The sequence below is a fragment of the Electrophorus electricus genome, chromosome 7, assembly GCF_041902795.1.
Source record: "Electrophorus electricus isolate QZ-2024a chromosome 7, ASM4190279v1, whole genome shotgun sequence".
Taxonomy (NCBI): Eukaryota; Metazoa; Chordata; class Actinopteri; order Gymnotiformes; family Gymnotidae; genus Electrophorus; species Electrophorus electricus.
The window spans coordinates 28776579-28799938 of record NC_137503.1 but is presented as its reverse complement, the minus strand read 5'-3'; the positions used below and the strand labels follow the sequence as shown (position 1 = coordinate 28799938).

General features: G+C 36.9%; 1 protein-coding gene across 11 annotated transcripts; it reads right to left on the bottom strand.

The window, feature by feature from the left end:
• Positions 1 to 168: 168 nt before the first annotated feature.
• Positions 169 to 15089, bottom strand: gpcpd1 (glycerophosphocholine phosphodiesterase 1). Of its 11 annotated transcripts, none has more exons than XM_081717240.1 (22): positions 14819 to 15089; positions 14205 to 14269; positions 12810 to 12897; positions 12628 to 12712; positions 10783 to 10818; positions 10584 to 10659; positions 9507 to 9548; positions 9193 to 9316; positions 8848 to 9076; positions 8431 to 8593; positions 6657 to 6786; positions 6257 to 6311; positions 6072 to 6164; positions 5747 to 5824; positions 5536 to 5575; positions 5375 to 5433; positions 5187 to 5252; positions 4960 to 5096; positions 4652 to 4787; positions 4015 to 4175; positions 3036 to 3125; positions 169 to 1823 (listed from the first exon to the last, which is right to left on the bottom strand). In XM_081717240.1, exons 2-22 carry the CDS (start codon positions 14251 to 14253, stop codon positions 1628 to 1630), a joined length of 2133 nt encoding a protein of 710 aa, XP_081573366.1. In that variant the 5' UTR covers positions 14254 to 14269; positions 14819 to 15089; the 3' UTR covers positions 169 to 1627. The 11 variants fall into 11 exon arrangements, 10 of the variants coding, with proteins under 10 accessions (XP_081573366.1, XP_026885961.2, XP_026886043.2 ...); XM_027030160.3 differs by having other exon boundaries at positions 14205 to 14296; positions 14819 to 15087; XM_027030242.3 differs by lacking the exon at positions 14819 to 15089 and adding an exon at positions 14398 to 14643 and having other exon boundaries at positions 14205 to 14296.
• Between the last annotated feature and the right edge of the window lie 8271 nt (positions 15090 to 23360).

Here is a 23360-nt window from a genome sequence, read left to right as displayed (position 1 = left end):
TTACATTTGGCCGTAGTGCAATTAGTTTAAATAAAATCAATATAGCAATTACAGAAACAGAACAATCATGATACGGTGGGTTTTCAATCCTAAATCTCAATTGCTCTGAAGAATAATATGTATAAAATGGAATGAGTGTATATGATTTTTACTAAGATTAACGATGGATGGATGTAATTACTTTATTGTACAGCAGATAGCAGCACATGATTTCCCACGTAAAGCACATCACAGTCGTGGGCCTGAACTGGAAAAGCTTGAAAGATGAAATGAATAAATGAAAAGAATAAATAATCACAAAAGCTTTATAGATAATATTTAACTACAACACCAACATTAAATCATGTATTTTAGTCATGATTTAAAAAGGATGAAGAATGAATAAGCCAAAAAAGAATAATAATACTCTAAACAGAAAATACATGAAAGATGTTTGTTAATTTTTCTGGAAGCCATGTAAGCTAAAGGAGGAAGGAAGCACTTTGGTTTCTTTTTTTACCTCCTTCAATTACACCCACCAAAAAAGTGACGAAACTATAGAACAGACATGTTGCCAGCTTGGTGTTTTTTGCCTTTGTCGCAGACACCTATACATACTTTTAACTTAGGAAACTGAAGAACTTTAATTGAACATTAATTATAAAGATTGGTACCTCACATTGTGTTTTAATTATTCTTACTGTCAAATAGCGTGAAACCTCGTAGACCTACATGCCGTATCTTATTAGTAATAAAAAATAATTAAGAAAAACTAAAGCGGGATAAGTAGCATTCTTTAAATAACTTTATTTTAACGTTTTCAGTCTTGTGTTCTCAGATGTGATTATGGTGATGAGAAATACCCATGGTGAATGATGAGATTATAATCGAGTGTATGCGGCACTGCTGTATGCAGCAAATGTTACACATGCATGGCTCCATTGTTCTACAGAATGGGAGAAAAGTTAAGACTCTCCTACCTCCCACTTAAACAGAACATTTAAAGCACAGACATGCAGATCACATGTAAAGGTTTACAGTGTAGAAGCATCAGAATCAGTCTACCCAGTGTGTTCCAAAGTATTCCGCACTGCACTGCAGCAACAGTCTTAATTTAATCTTGTGTGACCCAAAATGTATTATTCTGCTTCTTACTTCAAATGTGATCAACATTTAAATTTATTGCACTGATATGCATTCAGACAGGGGACTTCAGGTAACCATTCATTTATAATAATTAAATTATTGAAGTGAAGGTGAAAATGAAAGTTTAAGATTAAATGATTATGGCAACCATGATTATTAATGTGGTATTACAGTAAAGAAATACAAAAATAATCACAATGTTACTATACTTAATTAAAAAAAACTTAAATATACAGCATCTCAGCAACATGAAGCTGAAAATGATCATATGAAGGCCTAAGTATATCAAGTTTCTTAAATTTATGAAAGTCTTTTTACCTTTTCAAACCTTAAAGCTTATGCCATTATATCCGTCTTCTTTTGGCCAAAACACTGCTATTATTATATTTAAAAAAATCAAACAACAACAACAACAAACAGATCAGGAGTGTGTGTATGGTTTGTGCTGTTTTATGGAAAGATTGGCAAAAGGTTCTGAGAAGGTGGCTTGCCAGTTGTGGTTTTAGGATGAGCTGAGGCCAGAGTCCGACTCGCCCCTGTCCACCTGGGCCTTGCCCGAGCAGGGCACAGAGGAGCAGGGAATGCTGTAGGTGGAGCAGGCGCAACTCTTCAGCGTCTCTTCTGGGATCACCTCCTTGAGGGACACCTTCTCCTCTACTTTGAAGATGTTGGGTTGTTCGATCTGGTCCTCACCAATTCTGGTCAGAGAAAAGAAACGTGATTTCAGAGGTCAGCTGCTCAGAAGCAGAATATGAAAAAGTCTCAAAGACTTTTTATTCAGTGGGAAATAAGCTAAGGGAAAATTTCACAGGCAAGCTAGCTAGGGATGGAATCATACAAAGCTTTTAATTGAAAACAAAATAATGGTTGGTTTAAAATGTGTTGAAGCATCATTATTATGTGTCTCCTTTTAGATGTAAATGCTTACATTCGTGCAATACCCACAAATGCAGAATCAGATATTACAAGTAGAACAGCATATTGCTAAATTATACTGTTAAATATCTACTTCGATAGACTGTGCTTAAGGAGAAAAATTCACCCTGCACACTTTACTGAGAACAAAAATATATAAACAATGCAAAGATTAATGGCTTAATGGTTACCATGGTCAGTAATGCAAATGTGCTTTATATTACTAAAGAAAGTATTAGTTATGGAAGTCGACTACCATTAGAAAGCTGTACTTTGGTAACCAGTGAGGCAGTGATTTCATACCTCATAAACTGGTGTCTGTAAATGTGGTAGTTACATAAACAGTCAATAGACTTCTTCTTTTTTTTTTTTTAAACAAGATCTGCATTCTAGTTCAATTGCAGGTTTAACCACCAGGGTTACACAATGGCAAAGGGGTGTAGTAACGCATTGTCCAGCTATAGGAGCAATGTCCAGCTATAGGCTACTCCAGGAGGGAGACTATAGCTTGAGAAAATAAGTTTCAATGCCATGCTGGAGTAGGAGTCAAAGCAGCTACTCATTCACAAACTAAATGGCTACTGATAATAGTTTAGAGAATAAATCAACCATGCAAAAAACTATATATATTAAAAACCTTTGTGGTTGAGTATAAAGTAACACTGTTGTGGTGAAAGCTGTATAATGCTGGGAGAAATAAAACAAACAAACAAAAAAAACCAGCACAACAAAATCCCACAAGCATGATGTGACTTAAATCAGGTAGACTAAGATAGATCTCAGAATGATGCAACAGGCAGTTGAACACTGGAAGAAGTGCCCAGGAATTTAGTTATTAGATGTATGGTAATTGTTCCCAGAATCACCAGAGAGCTTGATTCCATGGTTCTGACCCATTAAATTACTATTTTGACTGCCTTCAACATCATTGTCACAAAGTGCTACACTGCTGTAACCGTGCGAGTCAGTGAGCAAGTTCAGGCAGCAACCAGGACCTAAACCAAACGCAATCCAGAACCCGGCAGACATTACTGGCATCTGAGGTAGCTGAAGCACTGATATTTGGCACCAAGCATTCACAAATTCTGAAAGAAAAAGGCAAAGTTATGACCACATAGGTTTTATGACTTGAGAGAGTGAGATGCAAAAGGGGTAATGTGTGCAAAAAGTGTAACAAATTATTTCACCTAATTAGCTATAATATAACTACTGTCCCTCAATGAAAAGGTTTCACATAACATCCTTTGTGCTTAATATGACTAAAATAATTTAACACATGATTACTATATACACCAGTGACAAAAGGATTCTACAAGTTGCAGCAAAAATAAAGCAAATGATTCAAGCTTTTGGGAGTCTTCCATGAATAGTCAACCTTTACTTGATAACAGGATATCAAATCCCCAACTAATATAGGACACAGAGATGTAGACGACAGAGCATTTTTACATAATGATAACTATGACAGAGTATGTGTACAAATTCAGAACAATGAGGGAGTGGGAGTGAAAGATAGGAAGAGTGTGGAACCCGCAGACAGAGAAGGAAGTTTGGGACGTAAAAAAAAAAAAAAGTAAGTATGACCGAGTACTCGAACAGAAAATGCATACACACACACACACACACACACACACACACACACACACACACACACAAAGCTGTTCCGTGTTGCATAAGTGGACAACAGCACAGATCACATGAACCTTTACTCTGGGTGACAGGTCTGATGTGAGGGCCATGGGAATGCACAAAGCTGCTGCTGCATGCTGTACTTCCTGACCAACCACTCAGAACAGAAATGTACAGATGCACAAAATGACACTTCTACCACTGAGGCTAAGACTACTCAGTAACATTTCCTCAAATAAATAAACGAAGACATAAATAAACATCTCTTTTACAATGGATAGTAGTCAGACTACATTCTAGATAATATAAAACTTGATACAAAAGAAGCATCTCGTCAGAGCTCACCTGTCATAAATAAGGCCATCGATGCCATGCTCCCTGAGCCGCCTCCTGTTCGCATGCTCATTGTTGTCATCTCCCCAGCAGAAGACAACCAGGCCTTTGGATTGGGCCTCCTTAATGCTGTCCATGTTACGCAGCAGGTCCTCCGTGTGAGCACTGATACCCTGTGAGCAGGAACAAGGCTATGCTACTTTCCCACTTGTCACATTAGGAATACGACTTTAGTATTAGAAATGCCACTCTATGGCCCATGTTTTAATTAGGACAGGGTTCATATGCGCAGCCAATTTGTTTTGAACAAATGTTAACATGGGTTTCCAGAATATGTTTCCATTTAAATACAATGAATAAACATTGTATGCACTCTCGGATGCATGTGCCTTTACAACTGCAACAGCTTACATTAAAACTTAGCAACAAGTTGGAAATTTCAGATTCAGTATAGTGGCAATAGCTCTTAATTTACCTTACAGCTCTGACTCACGGCATTTTGGGTCACATTTACCGATGGAAGAAGTGCAGCTGAGTATTTGGCATCCATTTTATCAGGAGTGTTAAATGTGCAGAAGTGTGCTGCAGTGGAGCGAGCGGAACGGCTGCATGTGAGAAGAACGGCTGCATGTGTTCAGACCCCGCTCACCAGGATATCCTCGCTCTGAGCAAAGCTCATGGCAATCTGTGTGGTCTTACAACGGATATCCATCAGCTCTGGATAGACGTCCGACACACCCTGCGTCAGGAACAGTATGGGGTATTTGTTCTGCTTCCTCCGCACCCTAAAACAGCACAGACAGGAAAACCACCCTTGTCAAAGTTACTTGGCTGATTTGTAAATGCCATTAACTTTACTACGCCGTTTCAGATTTAAATCCTGAGAAATAAAATATGTCATGGAGTGCAGTAACGTAGCACCTGTGGGGTGCTTTTCTGTTGCCATGGTGTTCTTACATTGCACACACATCAGGATCAAAACAAGAGAACACGATCCGTCTCTTCCCAGCATTCTTGAGCACACACGTAAGTATGACGTCTAGGAACTGGTTCATGTTGAAATAAGTGGACAGGTTTGCATCCCAGGAGCCATCCTGGTCCAGAGGAGAGAAACAGTGAAGGGCATATGACACAAGCAGCGATACATTATAGCTCATGCACAATGTTTGCACGAGAAGGCCAACCTTCATCTGGGATATCCATTTTAGCTCTATATTAAATCCCACGCAATCTGGAACAGCCTGAAAGATCTAGAATAAAAACATTAATTACAGCTATTAAAGGGTTTAAAATGGCCTTTCTGACTTGTGCCTCCAGCACACTTGTCTGGTGGCGGTGATGGGTACAAGGGTAAACAGATTTTGGTGAATACCTGAGAAAGCGATGGAAAGGGCTGGTGTTCATCTATATACTCCTCCTCATCCATCAAGTCTAAGGAAGAATGTACAAATAAGTTACATGTAATCCGAGATGTCTCTTATACACATCCATTAAACACTCTGTTCATCCATGAGCTTAGTGGATGGGACATACCTTTATGATCATGTACTTTCATAGCTGTAGTGTGAGCTAGCTGTGACAGAGACAGAAACAAAAAACAAAATCATATTTAGCCAATGTCATACATCCCATGTCTCATGCTGAACATGAATTCCACATGACCATTTTTTTATTAGTGCACTGCCCTAAGGGAGAGGGCAATAGAGAAGCTAAATAAATCAATCACCTTAAATGAAATATTTACCTTAAGAAGCTGAAGCTGGTCAAAGGTCAGATCCTTGACAGGAACTTCGAACAACACCATAGAATGCTTGTCATTTTTCTGAAGGTCATGTACCAGGAAATAAGGGGTTGAAGGCACTATCAGCACACTTACTACTGTTTATAACACACACTTAAAATGACTCAAATAATAGCTTCCCTGCCTTGAGATCTGTAATCTGATCCAAAACAAACATGAACTGAGAAAAAAAGGGTTAAGGAATAGCTACGAATCAGTCAGTTACTGAAAATAAAACAAGACTATCAGGCAGAGAGTGGTAAGATTTCAGCAATGTAAAGTTGGTCACCTTCTTAGTGGAAATACAGCATGTGAGATCATGATATACGATTGGCACCAAGTCTTTTGAGAGATGAACATCAAACTCCACATATGCAGCTCCCTGCAATCACAAACAGTGCATTTTAGATATCAATTAGAGGAAAACATGAATTAAATGAATGTATGCAAGTGATTTACATAATCTACCCTTACGTAATTGGCAGCACTTAGAAATGAGGCAATTGTGTTTTCCCTGATCTTGTGATGTCTGAAACAGAAAAAAATGTAACTTGGACAGAACAACACTGTGCTCGTTTTAATACATGCATATGAAATCTAAGCACTTGTTCCCCATTTTACTTCCTCTAAGGGAAGGCATAGTGGCAATCCTCTCCTGCTGGCAATTCCAGCAAGGTCAAAGAGTTCAGAGGCACTCACAGGGTCCATTAATGACCGCGTTGAACTTAATCACTACGAGCCTCAAACAGAGCCTTGCTATTTGCAGACTGCATGAAATTTTGTCCTTGACAGCAACATGTGTAGATTGTGAAGCAGGCTTGGAATACTTCGAGCGGGCAGAATTGCAGGCTGAGTGCATGAAGTTCAGGCTCACTTGGCAACGTGTGTGCTTCCTGCTCCCCTGTGACCCACATCCAGAGCACTTCTCTTCTGCCAGTACTTAGTGAAGGACTGCCGCATGTCGCACTCAAAGCCCTGGATGGGCCGGATAACCAGGTAATCCACTGAAAATCGCACAACAGCATATTCATTTTGTTCGTATTCAGGAACATAAAACCCCTGCATAAATGACTGTTAAGAGGTATAGAACCAGCCAAAGATTTGGACACAACTACTCTACTTTTACTATTTACTTTTATATTGATTTACTTTTACTATTCACTTATTTTTACTTTCATTTCTACATTCTAGAAAATACTGAATGTATCAAAACAATGATAAAACATACACTGAAAGGGAACTTTATTAGAGACACCCATCTAGTAGCACATGGGACATCCTTTGGCCTTCAGAACCACAGGAATTTGTTGCGACACAGATTCTACTGGGTATCAAAATCATTCTGCAGGAATTTTGGCCCATGTAGACAGAATAGCATCTTGTAGCTGCCACAAATTAGATGGGAGGTATTCACATGCTCCGAACAGCCTGTTCTACCTTGTCCCAGAGATTCTCTTCCTGGAATCAATCCATTTGCACCCCTTTACACTTACACAATCCAGTTTACACCTGACAGGATTCATGCTGCTTGCACCAAATTCTGACCCTCCCATTAGCATGGTGCAAAAGAAATCTGAATTCACATGACATTTTTTTGCCTCTGCTCAGTGATCCAATATTTGTGCTCTTTTGCTCCCTGGAGTCTTGTCGTTGTTTCCCTTAGACAGCAATGGCACTCAAACTGGTGATGATGTTATAGCCCATCTGTGAAAGGACGATCTGTTCATTCAGACATGTTAGTTGGAGCAGCTGCATTGTATTCAGCTGCAGTCTGCTTGACTGTTTATCATCTGTTCGTCAGAATCCTCCTTTTACCCCTTTCATCAATGAGCCGTTTGAAAGGTCACTGGATGGTTTCCTTGATTACACCATTCTTGGTATACTCTTGATATTCTTGCACAAGAAAACCCCACAATGCAGGCAGTTTTTGAAATCCCAACCATGCCTCGTTCACAGTTCCATCAGTCTTGAAAACATTGTCACATACTCTGAGCACTTGTAGGGCAGGGGACTAAAGTTCGAAATAACTCTTTGCTGAGGGGCATTTATATATATATATGCACACACATTATTGATTAATAAATCAATTAATATACAGTATCAACTTTCATCATTCATATTTGTGTTAGAAACAAACTTATGCATAAAGCATTAGATTACAATGCATTTAAGTTTATGAAAAACAGTCAGCTACATCCAAATTTTGACTGGTACTGTATATTTACTTAAACGCTGTACATGGGGCCTGCTGACCTGCTCCTAGTATTATGGATTGTGCAAGCATGCCTTTATATTTCCATAGCAACACATTAATATACTGACATAAGCAAATGTGCCAGCAGGTTGTGTCTGTTGGTCAAATCTATAGTAAAGGTCATAAATGACAGTGTCAACACATTACAGCCATGTGCTGGGCAAATAGATTTATGTGATTAGTTCACATTAGTTCGTAGGAGTGTTCTAAAGCATTGGGCAAAGTCTATGACAAGCCTTAATGTCCTAAAAGAATGGATTCCTTAGCGAATCACCAATCCACATATGGCATTTGGTGTTTTTAAATAAGAAAACCCATCACTGTGCTGTGACCCTGCAGAAGTCACTTTAATTAGACGGATGTTCTCTATTTACTGAGTATTTATTGAGCATACCTCTGACTTTACCGATGGTCTGTCTAGAGTTTCTGCTCATGATGGGAAGAGTGACCACACCATTATCTTTTCCGCTCTCTACAAAGGTGGAAGACAAGAGACATGCAGCACCAACATGGCCCGGATGAACATCACCCTGAACAACCTTTTCACTCAGGTCCTCCTAAAAGACAAACATGGGTCGCAACATGTCACATAACAGCACACCTGATACCAGTGCTTGTCCTTGATCCCTCATATAGGAGCTTCATTGAGAAATTACACATACACACCTTTAAAGAAATATTTTTCCCCACCCTCAATTTTCTTAGTCTTATTCATTTTAGAATTTTCTTAGTCGTTTCAGAATTTTAGAAATTTTAGAATTTGATAAAATGAACAGGCTCTAGAGGAGGCCCGTGAGATGAAAACAAATACCTCAAAGAACTCAAAGATGAGCTCCAGGTTATCAGGGTCCATTGTGTGAATGCTGTACTCAGTCCACTGCGTCGGCTCCAGGGCATAGCCACATTCTGGCTGGGAGTGGCGAGACTTATAACCGCTATCGCTGATCATACTAATCTCTAACGTGGTGGTCATCTTGTGCCAGGATGAAAGGCTCTCCTCATCATCTTCCTCTTCAAAACCTTCCAGCATTAACTTCAATCTATGATTTCCAATAATGGACTTAGAAATATATACTTCATACAGTGATGTTCTACTTGCACTCAAAAGACTTTTAGCAAAATCATCCAAGACTGTCACTATGTGAAAGATTAATACCTGAAGCGAGATTTCTTGAATTTCTTTTTGGTTATATTCACAGGAGGCTTCTCAGAGTAATGGAGACGGAGTCGGATTTCTGTCTGACATGTCAACCAGCCAGAGTCCACACATTCAACATCATCTGCAAGGCGATTTTAAAAAAAATATTTAGGCAACACAGACGGAACCCATTAAAACAATTGTGAAACAAATTATTTTGTTCAAAAGAGTGAAAAAACTGCACTGACTGATCATGACATGACAAAGAAAACCAGCCAACCACAAGGAGACAAATCACTTATTCTTGTTTTGACTTTTATTTAAGAACTTACCATGAAACCCAAACTGCCCATCAGTAATCTCAATGTCTGACACTGTAAGACAAAACTAGTGTTGTTATTGTTGTTTCCATGTCTACACTGCACATTTACAAAAGAGAGTTCACCAGAACAGAGTAATACCACATTTAACACCTGTCAGTTTTATGGATTAATTGATGCATTTGACTTTTCAATGAAACATTAAGGAACATTTTATTGATAATTAATCCACAACACAGAAATATTTTTTTACTGAATGCTCCGTACTAGCTACAGATTTGTAATTTCCACTGAGCAATAAACAACACTATAAACTGGCATACTGTATACTGTGCTTATACTGTATGTACATGTTATGTGGGTTAAAACTTAAAGCCTCTGGTTGCAGTTATTCTAAATGCATTTTTCAAGACTCAGAGTAGTGTGTGTTAATAAAGGGACCATGGTTAATAATTACATGGTGCAGATGGACAACACCTTGAAGAAACAAACAACTCTAGCATGCAGTTCATAAAAGAACAGCATGCGCCTACCTTTAGCAGAACGTTTTTGAACCACCGAAATAAGCAGCATAGAAATGCATTAAAAAAACTAACAAAACTGTCTATTAAAAATAAAAACATAATGAAAATATAGTGGTCATTAACACCTTAAAAAAAAAATAAACTAAAATTAAAAAAAAAAAAAAAACGCCAATATTAAAAATTCAAAAAGGTAAAGAAATTGGTTTTTAAATGGTCTTGGATCGTATCAGATAGCTAAACTAAATACAGCTGAATGCAAAAATGAAGCTCATAAGCCCAGGCAAACAGCCCAATGATTCTACAACCATGACACCGTTAAGTGTTCGACTATAGGAGATGACAGCATAGTGGATGTTATAGTTTCTACGTATTGATCCCTTAATGCTATTAAAAGTCCATTTTTTTCCTGTCCTGGAGAACAAAAAGAAAATAATAGCATCAGCTGAACCAGTGAACTGAGCCAATCTGATTAATGAGTGGTTATGACTACTGTGTAGTGAATGAATAAGACTGTGGGAGGGTGGGGGCCTGCAGCACATTGAAATACTATTCCAGATTCATATACCTGAGGGGCTCAATGATCGAGGCTGCTGATGGGTCTCCCATTTATTGACTATGACTTGACATGGACCACCTGCATTCTGTAATTCCAATGTTTAAAACGGTGTTAAGATTGTTGGGGGAATTTATCTGACAATTCAAGCCCACTTTGGTCGCAACCAAAGCCACACGCCAAAACAAGTAATTTGAGCTGGTATATTCACCACTCTCTCAGCCAGACAGTCAGAGATGGTTGATATCTGAAAAGTGGATTCATTAGTCAAAACAAATACAACGGCATAACAAACCTAAACATTTTTAAAACAGCTCTGCTGGATTCTAAAAATCTAAAAACTACTATACTTACCAATGACCCTTAATTTCTGAAACTGGGCTGTTTTAATGCATTGATGACAGAAGTGGAAAGAAGATTCAAAATAGTAGTAATATTTAACATTTTCTACAAGATGAAATCCACAAACAAAGGAAATCTGACTGTTTTGTACTCTTTGCTGAAAAACAGTTGAAGAGATTAGTGATGCCACTTAACTGGAAGTAACCCTGCACTTGGGTCATCCAATAACAGTGGTACATGATCATTTATTTTAATCAATACTGAAATTCTGATATCTGCAATGACCTGAAAGGACCCAATGAAGGTATTGTTTGTTACAGTACACCAGTTGTATGTTCAATGGTTCTAGCTATAAATGCTAAAAGCAAAAAGAGTGGTGTTATTTAAAAACAACAACAACAACAACACTGAAAAATAGCACTGACTGTACTGAGAGCGTGCTGACCAATCACAGTTGTCCCATGTGTTCTAAGAGCAATCTGTGACTCAGTAGGCCACCTGCTCTCCAGACACATGCATTCTCAGAGGCAGCTATGCACCTTACTATGTACCTAACTCCACAAGCTCTAATCAAGAATCACAATCATAATAATAAATAACAGCAGTTTCTTTTGTCATAGTCATGCAGCACTATTCATTAACAGTGAAGCCCAGAAACCCAAACATCAAGTCCTTAAAAATGAATACAACTAGAATCAACAATTCTCACACTAAGAACAAAGTCTTTCACTTATGAAATGTTCCTGCTTTAGAGAAAAACAGTTTCTAAACAAAATTAAATTTGCAGGGAAGGAACAAATAGTGATCTCATGTTAAATGATTGCCATCTAAGGAAACAGCTGGACAATTAAGCTGTCAGTATATTTTAAACAAAATTGAATTTGGCATGTTCACAGAGGTAAAATGGTTTTACAAACAAAACTAATTCTGCTTCAAACTCCTGCAATTTACCAATAATGTCACATGACTGTGTGATTGTTTAAGTGGTTTGGATTTTGCATTAGTATTCCCTTCCTATTGTCTCCTCCCACTGTGACCTAGACACTTTGACTAAAGTGGAATTTCATGAACAGATGTCACTACACTGACATTTGCCTTCAGCTGTATATACAATTGAGTGCGTGAGCATGCCAAATTCTATTTCGATTAAGTATGCTATAGCCCTTAGGCAAGGAAAGCTCAGTCACTATGATGTTACAAGGGAAACAATAATTAGGAGTTCTTATAAATAAATGATATGCTAAAGCACCCTGTTTTTCACTGAAGCGATGGTCATTTTTCAAAACGCATACTTCAGTTCTTTGCAGTGGCAAACTAACAACACTTGCATTTTCCCCTATATCCATTGAGAGAATATACAATTAAGAATACAATACTTTAAACCTAAAATAACACTTGACATGGCAACAATTTTATGTTCTTGTTAGAACACAAGTATGTGTTTTCAAAAACAACCATGATGCTGTTAGAGATACAGTTAAACTCAGACATTAAATATTAGAAAAGAGGATTCACTTTTCATGAAATCAGAATCTACAGTTTCAGTACAAGCTAAAATGCAGGAAAGACTGACAATATTGAAAGGTTTTATAAGAATAAAACTAGCCAAAATATAAATGCATATATTTTTTAAAAATACAAGTGTCCATTCATGGTGTGGCCAAATAGTTAACAATTAGTAGCCATTGTGGGCTGAAAAAGAATGAGGCCTCACCTTTGATTCCAGAAAGAACCCCTTTAAATAGCGATACTTGATTTCTAACCCCCTTGGAACTGTGATGGTCTTTTTCCACAGAGTGCTTGAATGAGACAAAATATGGTAAAAATACTAATCATAATTATTAAATTAAATTATCCTGAATTGTGTAAAACTTAAGAACGCAAGTACACTCTTACCCATCCTCTGCTGGTTGTAGTGGAACTGCCTTCTGATGACACCAGTTGCCAAGTGTCCCACAGCTTCCCACCACTGCTATTACCTCACCTGACAGGGAAAAACAGCAAACGTAAACCCCTCCTCATTGAAATGGTGGAAAATGTGCCATGTTCTTGAATAATCCATAACCATTGTTTGTGCTGTGTCAACCTGTAACGCTTTGGTTTCTTTTATCTCTTGATTCAGACTTGAAAAAAAATGTTTGAGGGTGTGTTCATGGTGTTCATACTGAATTCTCTTGTGTGCATGTGAGCTCACAGTCCGAACATGTCAAACCACAAAATTGCAAAAGTTTCTTCTCCCATCTAGTGAAGTGAAACGTAGGATTCAAAATACAAACTTGTGAAGTTATGTCAGAACATCAAGCTAGATGACAGCATGACATCTGTGTAACACTAGCTAATAAAAGATGCAATATTTTCTCTTTTGTCCAGTGTTTATGCTGCAAAAATCAAATCCACAGCAAAACTATACAACACATACACATCCCTGTGTACCCATGTAAGTAATTTGGAATCCAGAATTAACTTTGACACAGTCCATGTCCATATGAAAAGATATATATATATATATATATATATATATATACATATATATATATATACATATATATATATATACATATACATATATATATATATATACATATATACATATACATATATATATATATATACATATATATATATACATATATACATATATATATATATACATATACATATATACATATATATATATACATATACATACATATATATATATACATATATACATATATATATATACATATATACATATACATATATACATATATACATATACATATATATATATATATATATATATATATATATATATATATATATACACATACACACACACACATATATATATACATATATATAAAAATAAATCTTTAACCGATATATACACACCTATATACATATACAAATAAATCTTTAACCGAGATTATATATATATATATATATATATATATATATATATATATATATATATATATATATATATATATATAAATTTAAAAAACAGGAATAAGAAAGTAAAACTAAGAGCAATGTTGAATTAACTTTGATTTTCGCTATCATTATATTAATTAGAGTTCTCTTGTGAACTTTTCAGAAGACTGGATGTAATCATGGGCCTTTGGTAACTTTAACTGTGAATTAGTACTGTGTCTTCAGAGAAGAAAGAAAAGAACCGATTATCATTATAGCTAGGTAAGACTGCTTTCTATCCTACTTATTCACAATCGAGTGTTTCACTAGCATACAAGTAGGTTTTAAAGCTTGATCTATTCCCAAGATACCTTTTTGCCAGACAGTTTTACTTACCAAGGGATGTAGTTCCTCGTATAGCAAGTGTCACTTGAATGTTGTCCATGGTTTCCAGCGAGGCACTATAGGAAAGAAACAGCACACAGGACCTGAAAAAAAGATAACGCTGTAAAACATGTAAGGAAACAGCTAGGCACATAGCCAGGTTGTTCACAAGAAAAACAATCTTACGACTAACTAGCTAGCTAACCTATGTATTCCGGGTTCGGTGTCTCATACTATATTTACATCATTGTAGCTAGCCAAAAGATACATGTAACTGTAGAGCTAGTAGCGCGGTAGATCAACACCGCTAGTCACCTATCTGTACCCTTCTTGTGAAACCGCAGTACAGAGGGTTCACTGGCACCAACTATCATTTCTATGTTGCACTGAATTTAAAATAGCAAGACTTGGGTTACTTTGACCGTGGGTGCAAAGGAGCGGTATGACATTCTAGCTAGCTTTCCAAACCGGTCCCAGCCGGTTTAACAGATAAGGCAGCTAGCTAACTACACTAGCTAACTAGAACCGGCTAGGAGACTTGCTAGCAAGCAAACTGGTAAATTAAATCTGAGGCAAAATCTCTATTAACTAATCAAGAAACATTGGAATAAAATGTAAAATGTTACCTTGGCTCGAATTAAAACATTTAAAGCCAGACTACAAAAAGCCGGGCACTGTCCAGTACTAGCTGAGCTCTGATATTCCCATGTTGTTAGCTAACGCTATATCCCATTGTAATAAGAACACCAAAACACGGCTGTGTGGTAGTAGCTAAATAGCCACTCCCCATTGTAAGAAATTATTTATTTTTTTCAATTAGATCTATTAGTCGTATGTTGATTTTTTTTTTCAATCAAATATTTTCACAATGCTAATTGAATTTAGATCATACAGGAAATTGCCTAACATCCATGGGCAGTCGTCCGCCCAGTTCATTCTGGAGGGTTTCAGGTTCAGCCTGGCACATGGAGTTCTATAAAATTAGCCCACATCATACCTAGAGGTAAGCTTTTGATGGTTGTTGCTGATATAAAACCTAAGTAGGCTCCCAGTTTTGGAAATATGGGAAACCCATTTGGTAACCTGGGAAAGTCTAATGCTGGTACAAAATGAAATTCAGAACACCAGGATATCTTAAGACTCTTGGAGTTAATGAGTAGGGCAGGGGTGTTTCCTGTCTGTTTCACAGCATATTATTCTGTATGCAAAAATATTTTGAGGAATACTCCACATTGCTCAAATTAAAAATGAAACATTTGAATATCTGGCTATGTCAAGTTAGCAGCCATCTCTAATGTTAGTTATATACAGTAGGGACCGTCATGGTCCTCTACGTCATCAGAGGGCCTAATATATTCCAAAAATAATATTTAAAAAGATATCAGTTCTAATGTGATCTATTCATAATTTCAAAGTCGACATTTAAACAAATGCAAATATAAGCCAAAAAACAAACAAACAAAACAAACAAAAACAGTTTAAAAAAATCTTTCAAACCTGCCCATTCAGTTTGTGTCGGAATGCGAAGGGTTAAGTTACTTTCGTCTCTTTATCAGAATTTTGACGTCTTTGTAGTAGCTAGAATGAATGGTGGTGATTGGTTGTCCAGCTATAAATTTTAGAGGGCCGAGCAACAGTAGTTCAATGAGATTGAGTGCAAATAACAGGAAAAATGACCAATCATATCTTCCCTATAAATTGGTGGGGTTTGTTATCTCTAACTTTAAGTTCCGTTCTGTGGGGGATGCAGATCACAAGCTAGCGAAAGAAACTATCCTGCTACCTTGTCGGTTCATGACAGAAGTGAGTAACGTTATCTCTAGTGAGAAATAGTTCGTTGTGAATGTATTATCCACGCCTTTTTTTACTTTTACTGAAAAGTTGGTAATTATACGTAATGATAATTTTCCCAAATAAATTGTGACATATATACCTATTTAATAGGCAATTGTGCCAATCTTATAACAGCTTATTTATTAACAGTATTGCTTGTTTGTGGGGCGTTTTTACTAATAGATGTGGACCTGCAAGTTCTCTAACATCCGTTAGGGGGTGCTGCAGGACCCTCTGCATACCTACTTCCCACAGCGTTGCTCATTGAATACCCTTGTAACAGCCTAGTTAATCATTTTACCTTGTATATTCTCGGCAACAACAGACCAGGTTCAGATATTTATTTCATTTGCAAAAAATGCCGTATCTATTCAATTATATATAACAGCTGAAAGATGTGTTCCAGTATTGATTGTGGACTCATAGCACAAGAACAGCACCCTTTAAATGTTCTTAATGATGTTAGAGTGAATTATGAGGCAGGTCTGAATAAATAGGCCAGTGTAACCTGTCTATACTGATTATTTTAGACTCTTAGAGTGTCAAGGAAGCCTTTTCTTACTATCTAAGTCTAAGCATTAAAATTTGCTTCTATTTTATCTTCTACTTTATCTTAAATTGTTCCATTTCATTATATGTTTATCTTGTAAAGCACTTTGCAAATCTTTTTTAAATGTGCTATATAAAGAAAGCTTATTATTATTATTATTATTATTATTATTATTATTATTGCTTTTGTTGTTGTTGCTGTTGTTGATATAAGGATATAATGAAGCTAAACAGACATGGTTAAATGGGGTATTTAGAATTATTTGCACAAAATCAAACGAAATAAAAAATGTCTAGAACTTTATAAGTTAACTATACATTAGTGCATTAGCCCTTTTGCGATCATATATCAATTCGGTCAGTCGGCTCATCCATGCAATCCTCTGTAATAAACTGATTCTATTTGGCTTGGCTCCCCTCCTGATAAAGATCGAATCCTATGTACCATATATTGTATCATATAATACCATTGAGAAAATCAGAGTGAAACAGTTTTTTTTTTGTTTTAATAAAATGTTAGTTTGCCAATAGATACAATGGAACTGCAGATACTTCAGTGTTATAAATATTTAATTTCACTCTCCTATTCTTCACTATAAGCAGAGATATATGTGATGATGTGACTAGCTATTAGACTACATGGCTATATTTTATAATATTTAATCCATTTTGAAGCTGTTTACTGCAGTGGAGAGGTATGATAATGTTTAATGTTTCTTTTATGAAATATTTAGTATTTAGCTGTTAGTAGCCCATTTCTTTTCAAATAATATATGGCCGTATTGCAAATGACAAACTTACTTGATGTTACAATTTCAAATATTTTGTGGATTGTGCTCTTTCTTTGCTCTGATCTGTGCAGGTTTACTTAGTTTATGCAGGGCCTGAATTTGAATAAATTCATAATTTGTATAAATTTGAATTTATTCTGAATTTGAATAAATTCATAATCTGAATTTGAATAAATTCATAATCTGAATTTGAATAAATTCATAATCATAAATACACATTATATACATTATTTAAATATAAAATGCATAGTTTATATATACGATTGTATATCGATTGTATACACTGCCTGGCCAAAAAAAGGTCACCACATGGATTTAACTAAGCAAATAGGTAAGAGCCTCCCTTTGGAAAATTACTGCATGGGTGATTATGTTTCAGATGGTAACAAGTTATTTAACCCTAATTGATGCAGTGAGTAGCTTCTCATTTGTTAAACAACCATGTCGAAAGACGCATCCTGTGGTCGTGGAAAAGATGTTAATCTGTTTCAGAAGGGTCAAATTATTGGCATGCATCAAGTAGAGAAAACATCTAAGGAGATTGTTGAAACTACTAAAATCGGGTTAAGAACTGTCCAACGCATTATTAAAAACTGGAAGGACAGTGGGGAAACATCATCTTCGAGGAAGGAATGTGGTCGGAAAAAAATCTTGAATGATCATGATTGGTGATCACTTAAACATGTGAAATCAAATCGTAGAAAAACAACAATAGAACTCAAGGATATGTTTAATAGTGAAAGTAAGAGCATTTCCACACGCACACAATGCGAAGGGAACTCAAAGGATTGGCACTAAACAGCTGGGTAGCCTTAAGAAAACTACTTGTCAGTGAGGCTAACCGGCAAAAACGGCTTCAATTTGCTGGGGAGCATAAAGATTGGACTCTGGAGCAATGGAACCTTATCAGTCAATGACCTTGATTATCATGTATTCCTGATCTTTCAGAGAATATGGATGAATCTTCAGCATTTGGTATATAGATTAAACAGACTACTGCTTCTTTTAAATACATTGATCCTGGTGTGATCCTTTACTTTTTAGCACCTCTGTACCATATGAAATAGCTGCATGGAGCTATAGACCGGCACAGTGAGTTCTCAGTATGCAACATTAACCAGAACCACTTCCTTATGGTGCACCTAGTACTATGGCCAGATACTATGATGATTAATTCAACACAGAGGCCTGATCCAGTTCTTTTGAAAACTGAGAGATACTGTCTGCCTCAAATTCTTGCAATTTTCTTGCAGTGCTGCTGTATCTGTCAGTTGAGGTGTTTGATCTCATATATAATGACAATTTTTTTAAATATAAAGTCCTGCTACATAAACCCTTCAGTAATGAAGTTGGTACACAGATGCAGACCTTTGTGCATTGATGCACAGAAGCATAGCATAGCCATAAAGTCTTACTTAGATAAAAATATATCAAACCTAGATTTTTTTGAAGGAAGAAAGATACAGAAACGCATCCTTTGGTAACACTCAGGTACAAACTGACACCTTTAAAAGCCACTTGTTCACAGCAACCCGCTATTTAATCATTGTAATCTTATTTCTAGACAGATAAGGCAATAAGGTATCTCAGTATTGAGCCAGCCTGCACACGGGTGTTGGCTGCTCTGTTGTTCCACCAATTCTATTGAGCAAATTCATTGTTCTCATTGCAACCCAATGAATCCCTGGGGGTCAACCAGGATATGTTGGTCTGGCTCACACTAACAAGTCTAATATTGCCCGGTGGTCTCTCACTGATGTGATGCTATCCTTAGCAGTGCTTCTGTAGTGTAATAAACTGGTTTAAATTCAGAAGCTTTTAACAGCAGTAACCTGTCTGATTTGCACTTAGAATGCATCTGTTTTATGATAATGTTGGAAAGAATATATTTGCTATCTAAAATATTTCTTGGAAAGCAGCAGAAAAGCAAACATGAAGCAAAAATGAGAAGGAAGCAAACCAAAGCAAGAGACAATTTTTCAGACTCAGTGAGTAACTCAGTTGTGAAAATAACAGCTATATTACAGGGCGAATCGATGACATGATGCTAAAATGTAGACTGTAAAAAAAGCAATGATCTACAGTTGAATTTGATGCAATTTGCAATCTGAATTTGAAACACTGATTAGAAAACTGATCATATACTTGTGCATTGTAGGAGGGATTATGATGCAGAACTTGCTGTCAATAACAGAAACCTAAAAGGGTCCCAAAGTGAGCAACTGTGTAATTATTCTTGTGTAAAACAGGTGACTGCTGAGAGTGGTCTAGCCTTATTGATAGCATCCATAACTCATTTGCATTTGAAAATGGCTTGGTTGCACAATGCAGGGCTTATTTGCACATCAAGAGTTGCTCTGTGATAACCAGGCTATGTGTGTGACCTTCTAATTTCAATGAGCAGAAACAAAGAAGAGAAGATGCTTTTAAGAACATGCCATACACAGATAGAGAGACACGTACACACACACACACAGACAGATGGTCAATTTTAACATGCATACAGTCAGTCTAATGTGACATATCATACTGCATGAGTCTAACAAATAAAAGATAATACAACAGTGAGACATATATATATATATATATATATATATATATATATATATATATATATATAGAGAGAGAGAGAGAGAGAGAGAGAGAGAGAGAGAGAGATTCAACCTCTGTTCGAAACGTTCTGTGTACTACAATCTCTACATCTCTTACTACAGTACATTGTGGTTACTTACCTACAATCTTATATTTACATTATTACAATTGTTTTATATATCTTGTATTCAGAACTTCCTGTGCTGCCTACTGTAGTGTTATTCAGAGCTTATTCCTCTGCTGCCATGATTAGTGCCTTCGTGGTGTCTTTCAATCTTTCAATCCAGCCTTTTCCAGCCATTGGAAGAATTTCTTTATATCAGCCACTTCCACTATTTGCCGGTGGTAAATACTGTGCAGGGGTTTATCCTGCCATGATGTTTCTTGTTCCTCCTCATTCCCATCCACTTCAGGTTTCTGAAGTACTGACTAAGCATCATCATTTGGGGCCATCTTCCTGGCATATTCCTGGATCTTGGATGTTTCATCCTGCAGAGTGGCTGTGGTGCTCACTAATCCTCTGACTCCCTCCTTCACTTAGTGTACGGTCTCAGGGTGCTGTATTTGAGATTAAATGCTCAGTGCATTATGAGGGGTTTCCTTGTCTTGATATCAGTGATTTCTATCTTCTCCTTTGGTCAGATGATTATGCCAGCAGGGCATCGGATGACTAGCAGAGCATAGGTGTTGATAGCCGAGATCTTGTTCTTCCCATTCAGCTGACTTGCCTCACTGTTTGTAGACATTTGTGTTGTCCTTGTGGCTTCTTCATAATTCCCATTTGCCTGTGGGATTCCAAGGTATTTGTAGCTGCCCCCAACATCTGCTATATTACATTCTGGTAGTACAATCCAGTTCTAACTACCTTTCCTCTTCTTGTAACCATATTACCACACTTATATTTACATTTATGGCATTTCGCAGATACACACACACACACACACACACACACACACACACACACACACACACACACACACACACACACACACACAGTTCAAGATACCATTGAACTAGAACACTGAAATACAGGGATCAATGCTGATACCTAGAAGTGCAAAACACATTATAAGCTCTGTCTCAGAGTGCAATAACAAACAATACCCTACAATAAGTACAGTTTCAGTTATTCATCATAGGATCATATATTGCACAAATAGATGGGTCTTCATTCTGCATTTGAAGACTGCAAGTGAATCTGCTGTCCGGACAGTCAGAGGAAGTTCGTTCCACCATCTGAGAACCAGGACAGAGAATAGTCTCGATGCTTATCTTCCATGAGACTTGAAGCATGGTGTTTCAAGCCGAGCCATACTTGAGGTTCAAAGTACTCAAAGTACTTACCAATCTGAATGATGTTCTGATGTTTTTGCTGTATATTCTGGTGAGATGGATTATTGAGACAATATCTCGTTCACTTCTGGCATACAACATAATGTCATTCATGTGGAGGAGGTGGCTGACAGTTGTTCTATTCCGTAACCAGTATCTATAGTCACTCTTGGGGATGATCTCACTGAGGGGCTTCAGGCCTGTGCAGAATAGCAACAGGGACATGGCATCTCGGTTGTCTTCCACAGCTTGATTGATTTCTTGATCAAGGCTCTTAGAGTCTGCAAAAATGAATAAATATGCAATTAAACTATAATATGTCTAAGATATATATTGAATATCAGGCTAATCTTCCAGGGGTCATACTTTATGCAATACTATCAAGTGCGATTACCTCTTAAAGGGAAGCATCTGCAAGACAGGCATCAAATAGACAATTGGAGCTCTGAGATCTTCTTCAGAGGCCTTAAGCTCTTGCCTTCCCTAATCTAATCCACAGCTGGAAGAAAGGACAAGGTAATGAATTGGAGGTTCCTAGTGTCTGTTTCTCCCTACTGTTAATTAATATATTTTTTTAGTCTGTGGAACAAATGCAGTTTTAGCTGATATGTAGTTTCAGTTTACTGATTCTGGCACTGACGATTTATTAACATATACTGGCATCCTTAACTGACCTAATGAGCATTATTAAATTATATTTTAATCCTTTTTTATTGTTAGTTAAACAGATCAATTTCTGTGTTAGACACATTCCTAAGAGGTCATGGTACGTCATAAAGATTAATGTTAACATCATTTTAATTAGGAAATTAGCTTAAATCAGTAGGCTGGTAGACCTGTCCTATCCTATTATCCTGAAACTGATCAACTATCACTGCAAATATCAGGCTCATGGTGACACAGGTGTCTAATGAAATGACCTGACCTTTAAATGCTGTGAACTCTGTTGATAGAGATTGAGAGGTTGTTTGTCAGGAGGCTTCTAAGGCTCTAGTGTGGGTATCAGAACTGCTATGGTAAGCGACATTGTCATGGCTCAGGGCACCCACAGCTGCTGAAGCTCAAATGAAGAAACAGATGTTTACTGAAGCTACATATGTTTACTAAGACAATTATTACTACAACATTTTAGTATTCCCATTAAGATGTTAATATATCATTCTGTGGCCTTTTTCAAAATGGTTTAATTTAAAGCCTCTGACTGGCTTTGTATGCTTTTATGTATGTTGGGCATTCACGTCTAGGAATGTTGAGTGTTGGACTCATTTCGGTGTGATTTTGTGGAATTGCTTTAATTGATGCTTTCATTATTGTGCATATAAAATAGTATTTTATATGCATATTTCTCATATTTAAATGCATTTCTCACAAAACCAAGAATTATTATAAATTGCAGTTTATAACTGGTGCCATGTCCATGTAATTCGCTTTACTTGCAGCCACTGTCTTCAGGAGTTGTTCTTTAACAGAGGCTGACAGTTAACATCTGTCAGCATCTGCTACCTAACCTAGAGGGTTATCATATTAACATGTAATAAAATATGTTTTCATTAGTGTGTAAGTGTGTTAACTGTAGAAAAATATTAAGGCAATAATAAACGAGTTATGGTGATGACTCAGTCCTGACTGTATGCCATCTCCATATAATGACACTCTGGATTTAGCATTCTAATCAAGTCTGGAATGGATCCGTAAGATGAATGTGATTGTTACGCAGATCTGCCGGATTGTAGGTGGCTCCGTTCCAAAGTCAGCTGTTATCAGGGTTCATTCTTTTACTACTGCCATGACTGACAGGCTTAGAGCAGGATTCTGGATATTGCTAATTCAATGAACATCCATCCACATGTCAGTCAGTCATTCTCACCTGTTATTATTTTTCCCTAAAAGTTTGCAGAGTTTGCAGAGCTTACTCATAATACTGAGGATAACAATGAGGTCTGCTTGAACCTATAGATTTCATTCAGATTGCTTTGTAATTCGCTCATCTACCTTTGCCCGCATATGAATTTGAGTGACATCACAATCCATAGGGTTTAATATGATGTCGGCCCTCCCTTTGCAGCTATAA